At 40.7% G+C, this 18,017-nt stretch overlaps 2 protein-coding genes across 2 annotated transcripts; both read right to left on the reverse strand.

Moving 5' to 3' along the window:
- Nucleotides 1–2,244: 2,244 nt before the first annotated feature.
- On the reverse strand, nt 2,245–6,690 carry ypel3 (yippee-like 3). The gene is made up of 5 exons (XM_005750067.2): nt 6,261–6,690; nt 4,801–4,919; nt 4,607–4,650; nt 3,980–4,088; nt 2,245–3,312 (listed from the first exon to the last, which is right to left on the reverse strand). The coding sequence occupies exons 2-5, from the start codon at nt 4,915–4,917 to the stop codon at nt 3,223–3,225; spliced, it is 360 nt and encodes a 119-aa protein (XP_005750124.1). The 5' UTR covers nt 4,918–4,919; nt 6,261–6,690; the 3' UTR covers nt 2,245–3,222.
- A 1,694-nt stretch (nt 6,691–8,384) lies between these two features.
- Nucleotides 8,385–16,929, reverse strand: gdpd3a (glycerophosphodiester phosphodiesterase domain containing 3a). Its single transcript, XM_005750068.1, has 10 exons — nt 16,613–16,929; nt 16,010–16,052; nt 15,669–15,804; nt 13,754–13,799; nt 12,822–12,940; nt 12,368–12,457; nt 12,007–12,140; nt 11,383–11,442; nt 11,117–11,168; nt 8,385–8,878 (listed from the first exon to the last, which is right to left on the reverse strand). The coding sequence occupies exons 1-10, from the start codon at nt 16,767–16,769 to the stop codon at nt 8,750–8,752; spliced, it is 966 nt and encodes a 321-aa protein (XP_005750125.1). The 5' UTR covers nt 16,770–16,929; the 3' UTR covers nt 8,385–8,749.
- Between the last annotated feature and the right edge of the window lie 1,088 nt (nt 16,930–18,017).

The raw sequence follows: 18,017 nt of genomic DNA on the forward strand, positions 1-18,017 counted from the left end.
AGTAATTTAACATAAAATTGTTTGATAGTGTTAATTTGGAAAGCCAAAACTCTAGCGGGTCCACCAGACCCATGAACACTGGCTGAGTAACAAAAACATGAACACCACACAAGGGTTAAAAGGTTATGGAGCAAAAGGCGCTTAAATACAGTGATGATGCTCTTAGAAATACTTCGTATCATTGTGTTTCTTTATGAATCCCCCTTGCACAAAGGTTAGTGAATAAATCCAGCTGATATTTTATGTCACCAGCTCTCATAGAGGTATATTTTTGGTTTTTTGAGACAGGCGCAGGTTGTTCCAAACACCTCTGTGAGCTCGCCACAGTTCTGCTGTGGATTTACTGTATCAGCGTCTTCTGTGTCTTCATGTAATTCCAGAGATCAGGGCCCTGTGGAGGCCAAGCCATCTGTTGCTGGATGAAGCTACTTGTTCCTCCTCACAGCTGAACACAGTGCTTTATGCCTCTGGCTGTATTTTTGGACTCGCTGTCATGCTGTAAAATAAATCTGGGTCTGATCGGATGGCACTGAAATGAGAGCGGTAAGAATTAAAGGTGATAAAATCTCTGCACAGCACTGGTGTCTAAACATACCGGTAACTACACTACAGCACCATCTGTTGGCACAGAATCGGATTTGTTCCACAGACGGCGAGAGCTCCGCTGACATGGGTAAAATGACATTTTCTTAAAAAGCTGCTGTTATGTCATAAAAATGCAGCCACATCTGAACGGTTTCTGAATACAAAGGAATTTGAGCCGCAAATAAAGGCAACACAACTATTATCAGCATCACTAATAGGTGCAAGTATTTAAAGTCTTTTAAATTTGCATTTTCTTTTTAATATCAGTATTCATGAAATTAGAGTTAAAGTAATGAAAACTGTTGACTTATTATTTACAAAAATGTAGCTTTAAAGCTATGCAGGCCAATCTGAGTCCTACCTGTTTTTATGCAAATAAATCAGATTTAAAGTGATCTGCTTTGATATTGAGCCTGCTGGAAAACCTATTCTCTTGTCCATAAATGGTGCAACATTTTTTGTGGGTTAAGCAGCAGAGATGAATATGTGAGTTGGACCAATAAAAAGCCTGCTAAATCTTCTCTGCCAATGCCAAACAGCTCATTCTACTACTGACTCTGGTTTGGTGTTATTTATTGGATTGGATGATTGAAGTCTGAAGGAACAAAACATGTTAGCAATTTATTAATTTAACAAGTGGGGGAAGAAGTATTAATTGGCAAAAGAGTCTGGCACCTCCTCCTCATGCTGGTCACAAACTGCTGTGGGATGGCATCCCATTCTTCAACCAGCATTCGTCAGAAGTCAGCCAGTGTCAGACCTTAGATTGGCTGTGTGCAGTCTGTTCCAGGTTGTCTGGGTAAACAGCCATCGGCCAGATCATTCTGCAAACCTTGACTGGACAGCCGCTTGAAGTTGTCCTATAGCATAGCCCTATCCAGATCAGTCAAACATGCCATGGTTGGAGTAGACACCAACTGACTGCTGTAGCAGGGTCCCCGCTCACAGTTGCTCCTAACCAAACAGCAATGAGGCACCTGCAGTACGAGAAGCTCAATAGCAGAAAAAGCTGTTTGGCTTTGACGAGAAGATTTGACTATTTTATAATGGGAACAACTCACAAATGTGGCACCATTTAAGGGGCAATAAACAGGCTTGCAAACAATATAAGATTTATTGCAGAGCATTGTTACAACAAAGAAATAATGGAGCAAACACAAATTTACTTACTTTTTATGCCAAAGTTTGTAAAGAACCACTTATGGAGATGATAAATAAATCAGGTTTGTTCTTAAAGCCACAGGGAGGCACTAGAGATGGATCAAAGAGTCACGAGCTACTCAGTGTAAACTAATCCCTGGTGATTAAAAAAAGGACTGATCTGACTCTCGCTACCATCAATATAAAATGACACCGATACAAGATGTGTGACCTACAGAATATGCCAAAGTGAGTACTTTAATTCTTCCTTTTTATTAGTTTCCCCCCAAAACGGACAATCAAAAGCTACTTTTACCTTTGGCTGTTTTATGAATTTGGCCCTCACACTTTTGTGTTGTCTCAGCACTTTGAACAGAAACTTTCTCAGGCTGTGTTTTGTCTGGATTTGACCACAAAGAAGAAATAAGCTTGATGAGAAATCAGAAGCGAGATAAGATGAAACACCACAGCACAAACAAAAGTCTTACTGGCATACTGTATTTTAATGAAATATCAGGTTAAAATAAAAAACACTTTAATGAAAGAAGCAGACATTAAAAAAAAATCACCATAAATATGCTACATTACCCAAATCACACTCTGCTCTAGCACAATCTAGGAAATCCAAGGGCTGCTTTAGTGTTAGGTCACAAACATATGAAGGATCCGCATTAAGAGTGAAGATATCCCGAATGTGCAGTGGAAAATCTAAATGTGAATCAACTCCAGATCAATGCTTCTCAACACTATCCAGCTTAAGACTTATGAGCAAACACTGCACTCATACACATTCCCACCCAAACACACACTAAAAGGTAGACCTTCAAGCGGAAGACTTACCCCAGATTATGAATTACAAGATGTTTGTGGGCTTTTTAGGCAAAATATGAACAAGTTTTACTAATCTTAAAAACATTAACTCATAAAAAAAAAGCCCATCCTGCTTCTCTAAGCGTTCCCATACCCTCACATCAACAAAGAAGGGATCTCTGGATTAAACAAGCCTAAATAATTCACTCAGTTTGGGTCATTTACATCTAAATATGCACCTTAAAGTCAAAAGGAAAACCCAAATACCTGCATCCAGTGTTTAAGATCAGATAATTTGACTTGCACCGGCCTGCCCACCACAGGGCGAGGCCGTTTCAGTGGTTTAATCGCTAATAGGCGTGCTCAAAATGTAACACCAACTGGTGCCCCGTGTGACTACATCTCCAAGTTCTCACGCGCAAACCCCGCACTCATTCAGTCCATGTCCTCCTGCACAACTAGCACTTAGCACAGCATTATCAGCAAATGTGTTGTCGTGCTTGCTGGAAAAAAAGGAAACAAAACACGAAGAACAGATAAAGATAAGGCATCACATGCTATTCTTGGCAAAGCTGTATGAAGTGAAAGTGTGGCACAGCGATGGCTCGAACGTGGGATGAAGAAGCTACACTGGAACCGTTTTCGCAACTTGTGAAAAAGTCATGACGAAAGACGAAGATTTCCCTCTCAGTCCCAACCGTTGTCCTTTATCATGTGGGACAGCTCGATGATGTACTTCCCCTCCTTGTACTTCTGACTCAGTTCAAAGGCCTGTTCCTGCAGGAGGAAGGTGAAAGGAGTTGTTAGAAAGAGAGAAAAAGTTAGATGACACATGAAAGAAAGCTGTAGCTGCCATGATGTCTGGTTAGTGGACAACTAATCTGACATCTTGCTACTTCTTAGAGTGACTTTTAGCAAAGCCCAACCCCAAGTGAAAACACTGCACAAACAAACAGTAAGAGTTTGTCAATCAGAGGGCAGCCACACCCCGAAACATACCCCACTTTGCCGTTTACTCCTAATGGAGATAATAATTCACTAAATGAACAGCATGTTGTCTTAATGAAGGCTTTAAAACAGCGACAGAGACCATAAAGTCATCAGGGAAAAGTTTACAGAAGTAATAAATCAAGAGAGAAAACGGGTCATTTTCTCATGTATTTCTTTACAATTTTTGCAGTTCATGCATTAATGTAGACAGTGACATTCCCATAACAATCACTGGAAAGTCCAGATGTTCTTGATTACATCATTGCTTTGTTGTTTTTGTGCACATTCTGCGTCTTACAAAAATGTCCCAATTGATTTGTGCGATATGTATAAAATTCGTCATGGCAACAGAAAAGTGTGTGTGGACGTCTCAGTGAATTAAAAAACAAAAAGCCTTTAAGTGATTTAAAGATGAATAATCCTGCACTGTATTTGCTGGAGGACATATACGTACATATTTCCAGCCCAACGTGGTGTGACAGTTTTCGCAGTAGATGTCGGCCACAGCATGAAGTCCCGTGAGCAGCAGTCTCTCCTCAGCAGGGCCGCAGCCGACATTGACCCTGAAGACAAAAGCATGGACACACTGTGATTAAACTGTTCTCTTCAGTAATCACTCAAGGACAGCCTCTCCTGCACAGCTACAACCTCCTTTAGGAGAAAATGTTAATGAAACCCTACTATTCAAAAAGGGCTGCACCTGAACAAATTAAGATTTAAACTGAGTGGAGCTAGTAGGTTAATATTTAAGACGCAAACAGTGTGTACTCCTGACCCACTAACCCCGGAAGAACGTGAGCTCACACACCTTCAAAATCCAAACTAGAGCAAATCAAGTTGTCCGTTCGGTGTGGTTTGATCAAACAAGCGCGATACTAGAAATGTGTTTTCACCGAGAAATAGACTTTTTATAAAACGATTTGCGTGAAAAAAATAACATTTTTGCACAAAGTGGCTTTAAAGTTGTTGTGAATACAAGTGAGATGTGAAAAACAACAACAGTTCCCTCTTCTGTCTACAGGAGAAGTGAGACTGGAAACCGAAAACAGGAAAAACCTGCTTTTTAATAGTTGATACTTACACAGAGTTGAAGAGGTAGGCTCGGCCCTGGCTGCCTTGGAAAGACTAGGAGACAGGGAGGAAAAATATAAATTAGAGACAGACTGCAAACCCAACTCTGATATGTCTCAGATGCAACTTTCTAAAATAACCATGAAGCAAATGTGCATGGCATCTGACATGATTATCAACAAAAAAGACAAGCGGCATACAGACCTTGGAGATAAGATCGTCATGATTGGCCAGATGGGCGCGACAGTGCACACAGCTGTAACGGCGGTGGCAGGAGTCCAGATACGCCTGGAACGTCTTGGCTTTTGTTAGCTTCACCATGTCTGAGCAGGACCAAAAACACAGAGAGAGACAAGGTTTTTTTATTATTGTTTGTATGATGGGTTAGCGATCTTGGCACACAGTTCTTCCATCTGACTAACCATAAACAGGATGATTTCTTTCTCATTTGAATTAACCTTAGCCCCATCACAAGACTATAAAGCTTCACCCTAACGCAATGTGACACAAAGGTTATTAAAGTTAAGCCAAACTAAAAACCAAAAGCAGGACGTTCCTTCCATCTTCTGTCAGACTGTGTGCAATAGTCTATATTCCATCTTGCTGTTAACCACTGCACTATGCAATGTCCCATGCCATATATATTTCTATATGCACAGTGCACATTTTTCTCTATTGTTGTAGAGTATTATTAATAAAGGTTATGTTATAATGCTGAATCTACTTATTTTGTTCCTGTTCTATTCATTTTGCTGCTATAATGATGTAATAACGTGAATTTTTCAGTTGGGGGTAAAAGTCTACCTTATAAAAAGCCCATTGTCAACACAACCAGCCTGATGAGGTGTTTCGTATTAAGACTTAGGATGCCTACATGACTTTCAACTGCCTTCACAAAGTGCTACTACTGTAATCTCTTCAACCAGGCCCCTGATAAGTAGCCCCAGTATTATAACAACTACAAAGAAAACTAAACTAAAATTGAGCACTGTCAAACTGCAAAGAGGCTGGACCCAGAGAAAATCTGTTAATCACCCGATCAGATGTGGTCCAGAAAAATCTATGACCAAAGTCCTACTATTATACACCAAGTGAAAATTGAAAGTCAGCACTATAAAGGTGTGACTTACTCCCTCAAGCCTTTGCATTAGTATTTAACAATTTGGAGTTTGTAACTAACAGTTTGAGCTATCTAACATCAAGGTTTTAAGGTCATTCATCCTTAATGAATGAAAGCTATCTGGGTTGGACTCTTTGTCAGCTTCAATCATGCATCTTCTTTTCAATGATTAAATGTATGATGGCAGAGGGTGACTTTACAAGATATGGATGCATTGTTAGCTGAGACTAGTAAAAAATAACAGGTTAGTTAACCAGGCAGCTTGCTTCCTGGTTTCTAATAGTTGGCACAAATAACCCTTGCTTAGATAAATGCAGCAGTTAACCCAAATTCAAGGACTGTACAGGCACTGTCCGTCTACCAGTCAACGTAGACGGACTGATGGTGCATCTGCCAGCTGCAGGAGTATATCGGGCCACTAGCTCTGCTTTGACCTAGCTTAGTGTGTTAGCTAGCCCGCTAGCTCCGCACTGTCAACACACAACAGCAGCGGCAGCAGCGCAGATGCGCATTGCAGGACATTTCTCGGCGTCCGTCCACTCACCTAAAAACACCGAAGCTCCTCACAGTCTAGACAGCGGACTGGTGTGGCCGGCAGCTGAAAAACTTCAGGTAAAAGGCAGAAAAACGGTCAGTTTGGTGAGAAACGATCGACCACGCGTTGGCGGTTCGGACACACAAAAAAGGACAGACAGCTCTGGCTGTTGAAGCGGAGCCCGTTTACCCGCGTCTCTCTTTTGTTTTTTGAACCAGAACCAGCGCTCAAAGTTCCGAAACGACCTTCTTTAAAAGTGGAGCTGGACGCCGACAAAGCTGGCAGGCTGACAAGGAGCGAAAGCAGCGACCTCGGCGGGAGGGAAAATGCGATTTGTTTATGAAAACACGCATAGGAGGAAGTCTGGGTAGTGCAAAACAAATCCCCGTTGACCAATCAGAGCCTCCGAGTGACGTTAGAATGTGGGTCAACCAATCAGATTCCATCTTACCGGGGCCTTTTATGGCTATCGATTTGATTGCTGTTTGGTAGCGTTTCATAAATGCTGAAAGTGTGTTATCATCTCCGGCCTGTCGGACTGGGATTAAAATAATTTCAAAAACGAGCATAGTGCTTCTGTAGAGATCAGACCAATAAGAGCAAGAACAACATGCTAACCTGCTACTGTGACAGTTTCCAGGAGTTCTTGGAATATGAGCCTGAGGGAAGGGTTTTATTTGTTGTGGTTTCTTGACTGCTCCTTTGCATGTCCTTTGCCTTTCTTGTGTGTGTGTGTGTGTATTTTTATGACACACAGGCAGGCGGTCTATTACACTGATCTCTAGTTTAGTTTTGAAACGTTTGGTTAGGATTCCTGCAGTTTCCTTGCTTTGTGGTACAGCAACATGTAACATTAAATGTTGATCAATGACCTAGGCCTAGGGTGAGCAGATCCCAACAAACTAAATGTAGGGCATATGTGGTATTTGTGTGGGAGAAAGTGGGACATGTCAGCAATGATGACTTAAAAATAAAAACAAACAAACAATAAACTAGGCACGTACAGGCTAATTAAACAATATTTCAAACTGTCTTGCTAAGCAAATACAGTAAAGATAAAAGGAAACTGAAGTTTGTTCTTATAGTCATGCATATGGAAAGTCTTTATGTACTTTCACTGTGATTTCTGCATTTTGGGGCCTTCAGTTTGAATCTCTCCATAGATTTGGATAGCTTTCTTTTGCCACATCTGAAAAGTTCAGCAATTTTATTTAATTATAACACATATATTGTGTCACTTCACACCACATTATTCAGAATATACTGGAACTTCATTTTCTTCAAGTGTGCAACTTGTTGACTTGTAGCTTTCCCTGATGATTATGGCGTTAAACTGGCTAAGCTTCTTCTCACTATAATAAAAGGCCTACCGTTCGCACTGGGTTAAAACCAGAGTTTAGAAAAGTGCAAAGTGCACAGTGTTTTAGTCCCGTGTCCCTACCATCACTTCCAACCAGCCATGGTGGATGACTGCCCCTCCTTGAGTCTGGTTCTGTTTTGAGGTTTTTTCCTGTTAAAAGGGAGTTTTTCCTTCCCACTCTCACCAAGTGCTTGCTCATACTGGGTTGCTTGATTGTTGTGGCTTTCTCTGTATTGTTGTAGGGTCTCTACCTTACATGTAAAGTTCCTTGAGGCAACTTTCGTTGTGATTTGATGCTATATAAATAAAACTGAGTTGATTTGCATGTCCTCCCGAACCAGTCAAAATATGGGAAATTGTCTCAAGTGTCTCAATACTACCAAGACATCTTATTTTATTGCTACTTTGCTCTCGGTGCCTACTGTTATTATTTTTTTGCATAAATCCAGGTATATCCCATTAACTTGATCGTCGCCAACCTACACAGAAAAATACCCTCTTTGTTTCACCAACAAACTGGTTGATTATTATCACGGCCGGGTGGCTGGACTTTGACCATAGTTGCTTGGGAAAACAAGGACACAGGTGAGGTTTACAGCATGTGTACACTCTCTACAGTCTCTTTTAGGTCAAGAAAATCGGTCAAAGAGATTCGCACTGTGCTGCCTAGATTGCTCCGTAACACACTGTACTGTATTCATGTTTGTACTGCCAGTAATTACCTTGTAATCTTCTAATGGCCCAAAAGAATATAAAAGCCAAAATGCAAGTGATTTATTCATAATCATTTATTTCTCAAGCCCCATCTTAAAAGTGGCAGAAAGTAACATTAGAGACATTCAAAATAAAGTCACATTTAATCAGATATACAGTCCAGCTAGTTAAATATTCACTCGTTAGATGTGCTGCAGACCAAATCAATGCCGTGGTTTGTTTGTGGGTGGAGGCTGTAGAGACGATCCCATGACAAACAAGTCATTCCGTCAGCAGCGATTAAAGGTCAGCACCGAAGAGATTAATGATAGTTGTGTTCCCACTGCATGGCGATTATCATGTAGACCATAGATTCTTCAACAAATGTTGCATTAGCCGTTTTTATCAGTGTCATTGTTGCCATCATGTGATGGTGTGCTTGGATTCAGTCCTGACTTCTGTTTTTGCAGAAGTAGCTGGACAGAAGAGTTGGATAGTCACTCATCACTCCAGTGGCTCCTACTTCTAATGCCGCCTCTATGTCTTCTTCTGTGTTGCAAACAAATAAATGCACCTGCAATTGCAACAGTTATCTTCAGTTAAAAACTGACATTTCACTGTTTTGTTTTTCCTTGTATGGCAGCAGAAAATCTGAAGCACCATGGGCCAGTTGTTCAGGCTACAGTGTAGATAAATAACCATTACAAAATGATATTGATAATCAATGCAATGGCAACAAAAGTGTCACATTCATCTTGATTAGAATAATATGTATCCTAGGAAACAGAGAAAACAAGGGAAAAAATTTTCATGGAGCATGTTGCAAAGCGAATCTTATTAGCCGAACGAGCCGGTTAACAGGTGAGCACCGAGACTCACTGGCTATTTTGTTAGGGACACCTGTTCAGCTGCTCGTGGACACAAATATCTAATCAGCCAGTCGAATGGCTGCCTGTAGACGTGGTCAAAATGACCTGCAGAAGTTCAAACCGAGCTTCAGAGTGGGGAAGAAATGTGATTGAAATGACTTTGAAAGTGGCTGTTGGTGCCAAACGGCTGGTATGAGTCTTAAAAAAAAGAAGAAGAAACTGCTGATCTACTGGGATTTTCCCACAGAACCATATCCAGGCTTTACAAAGGATGGTCCAAGGAAGAAAATACCCAGTGAGCTGTAGTTCTCTGGTCAGAGGAGAGTGGCCAGGCTGCTTTGCTGACAGGAAGGTAACTGTAACTCAACCATTCCTTAAAACCAAGGCATGCAGAGGAGCATTTGTGAATACGAATAAAAAAAATGTTGAACCTTGAAGCAGACGGGCTACAGAAGCAGAGGACCACACTGGGTGCCATTCATGTCAGCTACAACCAGGAAACTGAAGCTACAGTTCCCACAGACTCACCAAAATTTGACAACAGAAGACGTTGCCTGGTCTTATGAATATTGAATTCTGCAAGATTTGGATGATGAATTTGGTATAAACATCATGAAAATGAGCCCACCTTGTATCAACGGTTCGGTCATGGTGCGGGGGATATTTTCTTGGCACACTTTAGGCATTTTAGTACCAATTGACCATCAGATAAACACCACAGTCTACCCAAGTATTGTTGCTGCCCATGTCCATCCCTTTATGACCAGCGTACCCATCCTTTGGTTCACTAGTTCTTTCCAGCAGGATAATACACCAAGTCACAAAGCTCAACTCATCTTAAACTGGTTTCTTTAACACGACAATGAGTTCATTGTACTTAAATAGACTCCAAGGTTACCAGATCTCAATCCAACAGAGCACCTTTGGGATGTGGTGGAACAGGTGATTCACATTACTGATGTGCAGCTGACAAATCTGCGGCAACTGTGTGATGCCATCATGTCAATATGGACCAAAATATCTGGAGAATGTTTTCAGCACCTTGTTGAATCTGTGCCATGAAGAATTAAGGCAGTTTTGAAGGCAAAAGGACACAAACCTGGTAGTCGGCACCAATTACCTACTAAAGAGTCTAGTGAGGGAATATCAGTAGGACTGATTAGGACATTCAGTGGACTGATAAGCTGTAAATCGTGTGGACATGTTACTGAATCACTGATTAAAATACTTGGATTTTAACATGCCCACAAATTCTCCCCAAAACACTAAAAACAACATGTAGATGATGTAGAAAGAAACATTTCCTGGTTGCTACTTTGGCATTATTTAAAAAAGTGTTGAAATACAACAAGGACAAAATATAAATATCACATAGCTTAAAGAGTGTTACTTTCTCCAGCTATTGAGTGGAGTCATGTCCTGACAACAGGGTTGATCTCATCACATCAGGATAGAGATGATGCATTCAGGACACTCATAGTGGTTGTGTGAGGTCAACTATTTGTCATGCTGAAGTGCTTTCTGTGTTAGATCATAACCTGTTGAGTTTGAATAGCATCATGCAGCTGACCATGCAGTGACTAGTAGGAGAAAAATCAAATCCATTGACTTTAACAGGAATAATATTTTGGGGATTCCCTGTGCATCTTTTCATGGAAGACACAAGAGCAAAGTAAAAGTGAAGCAAAAATGTTCCAGGAAAGTTTCTGAGCACACTTGTGGTCCCTGCACTGTTTCTATCTAAATGAGAATGAGCAAACAAAACTCTGATAAGACAAAGAGCCTTTGACAAGGTAAACAAACATTTGTGATATTTTTCATATTTGCCTCTCAGTATTTAGCGTTTTATTTTACTCTGATATGTTTATATTCCATTTCTTTGCATTTCTTTAACTCTTCTTTCAAGCACAGTGCTGTAAACACTTAGAAATGTGGTTTCGTACCTGAATTCCACGGGCAGCGAGGTGCCTAAAAAGACTCTTCCTCATAGTTATTCTGCAATGACAGCATGAAAGAAGCAAATTTAAAATAAAACACAAACTGCACACTGTGCTTAAAATGCTAGATTTAAGCTAGCAGTGTAAACAATCTTTCAGTGCAGTGAGGACTGAATGTTTTGTCGATTTTTGGCATTTATAATTTAGATTTCAAGACCAATAAATAAGTGAGTAGGAACAACTACCATAGTCCTTTTTAATACTTCTCTTACTTTTCTATCAAACACACAACGAGCTTGTTCCTCAGGAGAGCTTCATCGGGAATGAATGTCCTTCAGCGCACACAGAGACAGAGAAAGACACAGTTACACTTTTATGAAATAAAAGTATCTGAGAGAATAAAAACCAAGAGGTCGCAGAAAAAGGCTTACAACCACATGATTAAATTGTCATTGCACAGAGAAACTTTCAGTGCTCCCAGAGTTTTATAAATAAAAGTAAAACATAAATCCGAATGTGTTTAAGAGAAATGTATGAACCACAGCTGAATAAGCAGAACATAAACATTCACAACTGCAACCCCCCCCCCCAAAGTAAACGGTCAGAATTTAAAACCAAAGGGAAAATTGCTGGTTTTTCCCCCAAATAAGGCAACACAGACCCAGAGCCTGTACCATACTTAAACCAGTCATGCTTAGCTGTTATTCACCATCATCATTCAAATTCTCATTTTGAACCAGGAAAAATGTTAATGGGCTCAGTTAGGCAGTCCAGACACAGTGAGCATAGATAGCAAGAACATGAAGCATCACAGTCTTAACAGAAAAAGGACTGTGCATGCACATGAATGGACACAGTTTACTCAGCATGCACTGAACACACTCCTGCAGTCACACCTGTTGAAGATGCGCATTAGGTAGAACTGCAGCAAACTCTCTCCTATTGGCACAAAGGGCAGCAGCCCCGTGTAGAAGAGAAGCAGAAGCAGCAGGCCTCGGCTCATAGTGAAACTGTACGGCATGGAGCCGTTCTACGTGGAAGGAGAGAAAAGAGACACAGACATGCTGGGTGACAACACTGGTACAGAGGCGGTGTTTATGAATCATGCTGAAAACCATACTGAAAAGCTAAGGAAACCCTGTAACGCCATCATATAGCTTCATTTCATGCATTTCCTGCATGCAATTAAAATGTTATAATGAGTAAAGTGTGTTAATGCTATACAGGTAACTCATCTCCTCCAGCTGGTTAATGTACCATTTTCCAGCATTGCTTCATGATCGTGGAGTCTGTGGAAGCCCACACAGTGATCCCCTCCCTGTTGTAGCATTTAACCAGATCAGACACCTAAAAACATAAAATCAAGTGGGAAACAAATATTAGCATTCAGGACATGATGACACGAAGGCGTAAGAGTGCAAGTGGTGCAGCAGACACAGCAATCACAGAGGCTGCTGTGCTAGACTTGGGCAGTAAACTGTGGACACTGTTTATAAGGTGGACAACATATTTAGAATTGCACAGGAAAAGCTCCCTAGCCTTGTAGTTAGAAAATCACTCATAATTTGTTCACCTTGACTGGAATTTAGACAATGTATCCACCTCAAAAGAGGCCTGATTCAATCCTGAAAAGCTGAAGCTTTTTCATATACTGTATCAGGAAATTGTGGTAGAAGTTTGGTGTTGGTTTTTCGGGGCGATTAACGTGTACCCTTTTAATGAGCTCGTGGTTGTTCTCTTTGATCTCAATACTGATCGGCATCTCAGGGAACTTCTTGAACACATCCTCCAGCAGAGCAAACTTCCTGTCCTTGCCAGTGCTGTAACGGCCTAAAGAAAAGGAGGGGTGAAAAGTAAAGTCACATTAGATGCATGAGCATATCAGAAAGAAATTAACTTGTTATGGCAGTTGACTGTGGTGCACCACACTGCTTTACTCATCTGGGATCTGTCTGCTGCTTTTATCACTCTTTTAATATAGTACCTGCGTTTCAGGTTTGCTTTTATATTAGTTTCATCTGTGTCTACACGTGTTCTGATAATCTGTGCAGTCAGCTATAGTGATGCTAAGAAACGGTGTTCCACAAGGTTTCATTGTTGGCCTCCTGCTGTTTCTAACAGATCACTTATGATTTGGCTATGTAATTAACAAATACAGTGTGAGCTATCATTTCTTTGTAGATAATTGTATTTCTCCTTATGGCAATAACTTTTACAGTGAATTAAGCAATAAATTGCAAGAAAATTGCTGGATGTAGCACATATGAAACAAAGTAATATTTATTAATTTTATTTTTAATTAGAAGTTTCATAGTCTGGCAATTATTTAATGATTCAGGCTTTAAGGTTACTCCTCAGAGTCCCTCTAATTTTGTTCCCCTCTCTTGGATATGAATTCAGTATCACTAGCCAACTCTGATCCAGAGTATTAATACTGATGTCCTGCTGGAGGAAATTGGGGAAGCTCATTTTTTTTTATTCTGTCACTTTTAAACAGCAGTTGTTTGATTGTTTTGTCTATACATTTTTCAACATACAGTGTTTGATTTATGATTATGATGATGATTATTGTTATAGATGCATTTCTTCTTCAAATGTCTTTTCATTAAAAATGAACAATTAGATATAACAGGAGGAACTCACCTTCATAAAATGTCACCTCCAGTCTCTCCTTATACAAAGGCAAATCCTAAAAGTTTTAAAACAGAGTTGAACAGAGAGATATAAGGTGAATTTACTATGATGTGATTAAGGTGAAAAGAATTTGTGTACGCCATCGGATATTCTTAGTATTGTTGTCCCAGCTGAGTTGGTACATGCAACAAAGCCGGATGCAAACATTCACTTGATGGTAATCTGATGCTTGAACAAACTCTTACTGAGAAATTACAGCTTTGTTTCCGAGGAAACCTCAAGAGTAATGCAAGCAGCGTGCCCTTTTTGAAGATTATGGTGAATTTAAAAGAATTAAAAGATGCCTCCATGCAGCTCTGTAAGTAATGTTGCTACAGTAAATAAGTGTGCTGTTAAATCTGGATGGAAAAACATGTAATAACATGTAAACCCCCATGTAAAGCCCCGTAGCTCACAGTAGCATTACAACCGAATCTGGCAGTCTCATGTGAGCTTAAGGAACTACCAGATTGTTTGGAAGTGAAAACTGACTTTTAAGCAGTTATTCTGCATTTTACAATAAAACTAAATTGAACTCTAGAGCAGCGGTCCCCAACCCCCGGGCCTCGGACCGGTACCGGTCTGTGAGTCGTTTGGTACCGGGCCGCGAGAGTTGAGGCTCAGATGTGAAATGTATGGTTTTCAGGGTTTTTAATCGGTTTTCAGCGTTATTTTGTTATCGTTAACTCGGTTTTCCTGGGTCTTTTCACGTGTGTTATGAATAAATCTTTTTTCGGTACCGTTAGTTTTATTTTGTTTTATTATCCGCGACACCTTAAAGGCCGGTCCGTGAAAATATTGTCGGGCATAAACCGGTCCGTGGCGCAAAAAAGGTTGGAGACCACTGCTCTAGAGTATTATACACTCACACTTGTTCAGCTTCCCATAAATGCAAATATCTAATCGGCCAATCACATGGCAGCAATTACATTTAGGTATGCGGACATGGCCAAGACGTCCTGTTGAAGTTCAAACTGAGCATCAGGGTGGGGGGGATTTAAGTAGGTAAAAGTACCTTGTTAATGTCAGAAATCAGAGGAGAATAGCATAGCTGCTTCAAGATGAGGCAACAATAAGTGAAATATCCCCGTGTAACAACCAAATTATGAAGAACAGCATTTCTAAACATGTCAAAACTTGAAGCAGGTGGTCTTTAGCAGTAGAAGACCACATCAAGTACCACTTCTGTTGGCTAAGAAAAGGAAACTGAGACTAATATTGCACAAGTTCAATAAAATTGGACAATAGAAGACTGGAAAAAATGTTGTCTGGTGTGAATCTTGATGTTTTTCTGTGCCATTTGAATGTTAGGATCAGAATTATGGTGTAAATAACATGATCCCATCTTGTGCAAGTGTCAGACATTTTCTTAGCACACTTTGGGGCCAAGAAAATATCTTACCCGTGTATTGTTGCTGTCCATCCCTTTATGAACTGTGCACCTATCTTTTCATAACTGATTCCAGCAGGATAGCACACCATGTCACAAAGCTCAAACATCTAGAAAACAAAAATTGAGTTCCCTGTACTCAAATGGCCTCGCTAGATCCCAATCCAATCGAGCACATTTGGGATGTGGTGGAACAGCAGATTCATTTATATACAGGCAACAAATCTGCAGTAACTGTCTCATGTCATCATGTCAACATGAACTGAAATCCCTGAGTACTGTATCCAGCACCTTGTTGAATCTGTGCCACAAAAAATTGTATATTTGAGACGTAGTGCTCAAGATAAAACTCACATAGTCTCATGTGTAACAATGAATGTAACAAAGCTCATCTATGAAACAGAAACAGAGCAGGTGTCTCTGAAAGATTACCACTTCTTGTCTCAGTACGGCCTTGTGACCTTTGCCCCAGTCCAGCAGGATCCGGCTTCTTACCTGCAGATTGAGCGAGGAGATTGTGACATCATGGCCAGTCTGCCTCAGCAAATTCTCATCATGTGATACCACCACAAAGCCATCATGTGTCAAATGACAATCCATCTCCAGCATCTCAGTGCCCTGCTCCGCCGCACTGACAACAGAGAAAAGATACGAATAATTAAAATGATGACTCCACCGTTTGTCAGGGGTGTGTGCGTCACTTTCACATTTTTAGCAATACACCTTTTTTGGGAATGGGGAGGGTCGGGGGTGTGGTGTCTAAAAAGTCTGCCATCATGTAAAAATTGATGCATTCTTCTTTCACAGCACTTCAAAGAGGGCAGTGTGGTACTTACTGTGTGAATGCCTCCATGGTGCTCTCTATCCTCTCTCCAGATCCTAAGATTCATAGAAATTATGCCAGTAGTCAAAAAATACGAAGTACTCAAAATGTCTCAGATAGAGAGCTGCTAAACTGGTCCTATTAAACATTACAGCAAATCACATCATCAGTTAGAATTGCACATTAACTTTTCAGCTTGAGCTTCGTGGTAGAACAGAAAAAAGTATCTCCACAGTAAAATAAGATTTAGATATAAAAAACAGGCCTTTTGTTCAAAGACTTCATCTTTAAAGCAGTAAGAAAAATCAGGGGCACCCCATGGGAAAGCTTCATACATAAGGCTTTAACCCACAGGACTAAAATCTGCAGCTGCTGAAAGAAATTAGCATTTAAAATGTTGGAAAGTGAAGCAAAAGCATTCTATAACATTCAATAGCATCAGTGTTTTGGGCTTCTCTCCAGTTAAATCACTGACTGACATGCAGCTGCTTTACAGATGGACTTGAGGCAGATTAAAACCCAGACCTCAGGGCACAGAGACTGCATGCCAAGCCCAGTCCGGTGAGCACTTCCACACATGTTCTTTGAGTCCCACACATTGACTGCAGATCCTTACCTCCTCTGTGTGCGATCTTTTTGCAGTAGAAAGCAGGGCGTTTCTTCCTGTGGAGAATCTGTGGGTTCTTTAGCAGGTAAACCGAGGTGAGGGTGTATCCTCCCAACACTGGGAGGAAAAAATATAAGAAGTTGATCATCCTTTCCTGCATGCACATTCAGCGAGTCCCTGAGAGAGTCTCTGCAAGATCTCACAGTTCAGGTTGACCAGAAGCACCAGCAAAAGAAAAAAAACTTGCTCAGCAAGACAATCTCAAAATGACAACTCGATTTCTCCCTCCAATCACAAGTGGCCAGACCCAAAAACTTTTCTGAAGAACCAGCAGCTTGTTGTGGGAAGATAAGAAAAAAATCCAGACAGACTGGTACGACAGAGAAAAAAGTCCCACCCCTGAATTTCAGTCTTACTCTTAGCAGGTACAGCTGAACCCTCAGAGCTGTAAAAGTCAGTTAATGAAGCACCAGCTCACAACCCCACAGGGCTCTCGCTCTGGCCTCTCCCCTTCCAGTGGTAATGCTGTTTTTATGCTTTTGTTCAGGTTTATATCATACCTGTACCTCTGTCTTGCAACACCTTTCTAATGATTACTTTTATTCTGCTACACAGCTGGAGTATTGCTAATATAATACAGAATATCCTAAAACAGCATATGACTACAAATTACCTGCCAGATGAGTGCAATTAGCCATCTATTGCTTTTTCCAGATGTAATGTGCTGCTGGGCTTAAACACAAGCTGATAACTTAGGAAACAAATGCATCGCAGGCAGCGTGGCAAGTTTCTTATCTTGTATTTGACAAAGGGGATGTGGAATGTAGAGTAGGTAAACTTTGCTTTGACCAGGCCAGAAATATGAAAACCATCTATCTGCAAGCAGTGCTCACCACAACATGCCACGTACAGTCCAAAGTCAGCAGGATAAGCAGCAGCATATTGTTCAACTTGAATGGCAAAGCTGGAATGTGACAAACAATTGTGTGACGGGCCGAGCCTGCAGTGATGTGTTACAACAAGCCTGGTTTTCACGAGAACAGAGAAATCCATTCACTGCAGGGCAAATCAGAGCTTCCAGCATTTTCCTACATTTACAGGTGTCTCGTTTTGACGTGCAAATCGCACAGAAGACAGATCACACCCCACTGTTTGCCACTTTCGTTTTCCTGCTGTCACACGTGGTAGAGATATATAGAGACATACATGTGTGCATATTAAACTTACAGTCATGCTGAGACATGATATGAAGGAGGATGTGAAAGCTCAAAGGCAGATCAGTGTTACAGCTCCTTTTACATTGCTCAAAAACATTAAAGGAACACTTTGAAAACACATCAGATCTCAATGGGGAAAATATGTTGATATCGACATGGAAATGAAAACAGAGCTCCATTCAAAGATACTCCCAAAA

The sequence above is a fragment of the Pundamilia nyererei genome, unplaced genomic scaffold, assembly GCF_000239375.1.
Source record: "Pundamilia nyererei isolate P.nyererei 1_Seehausen unplaced genomic scaffold, PunNye1.0 scaffold00261, whole genome shotgun sequence".
Lineage (NCBI taxonomy): Eukaryota > Metazoa > Chordata > Actinopteri > Cichliformes > Cichlidae > Pundamilia > Pundamilia nyererei.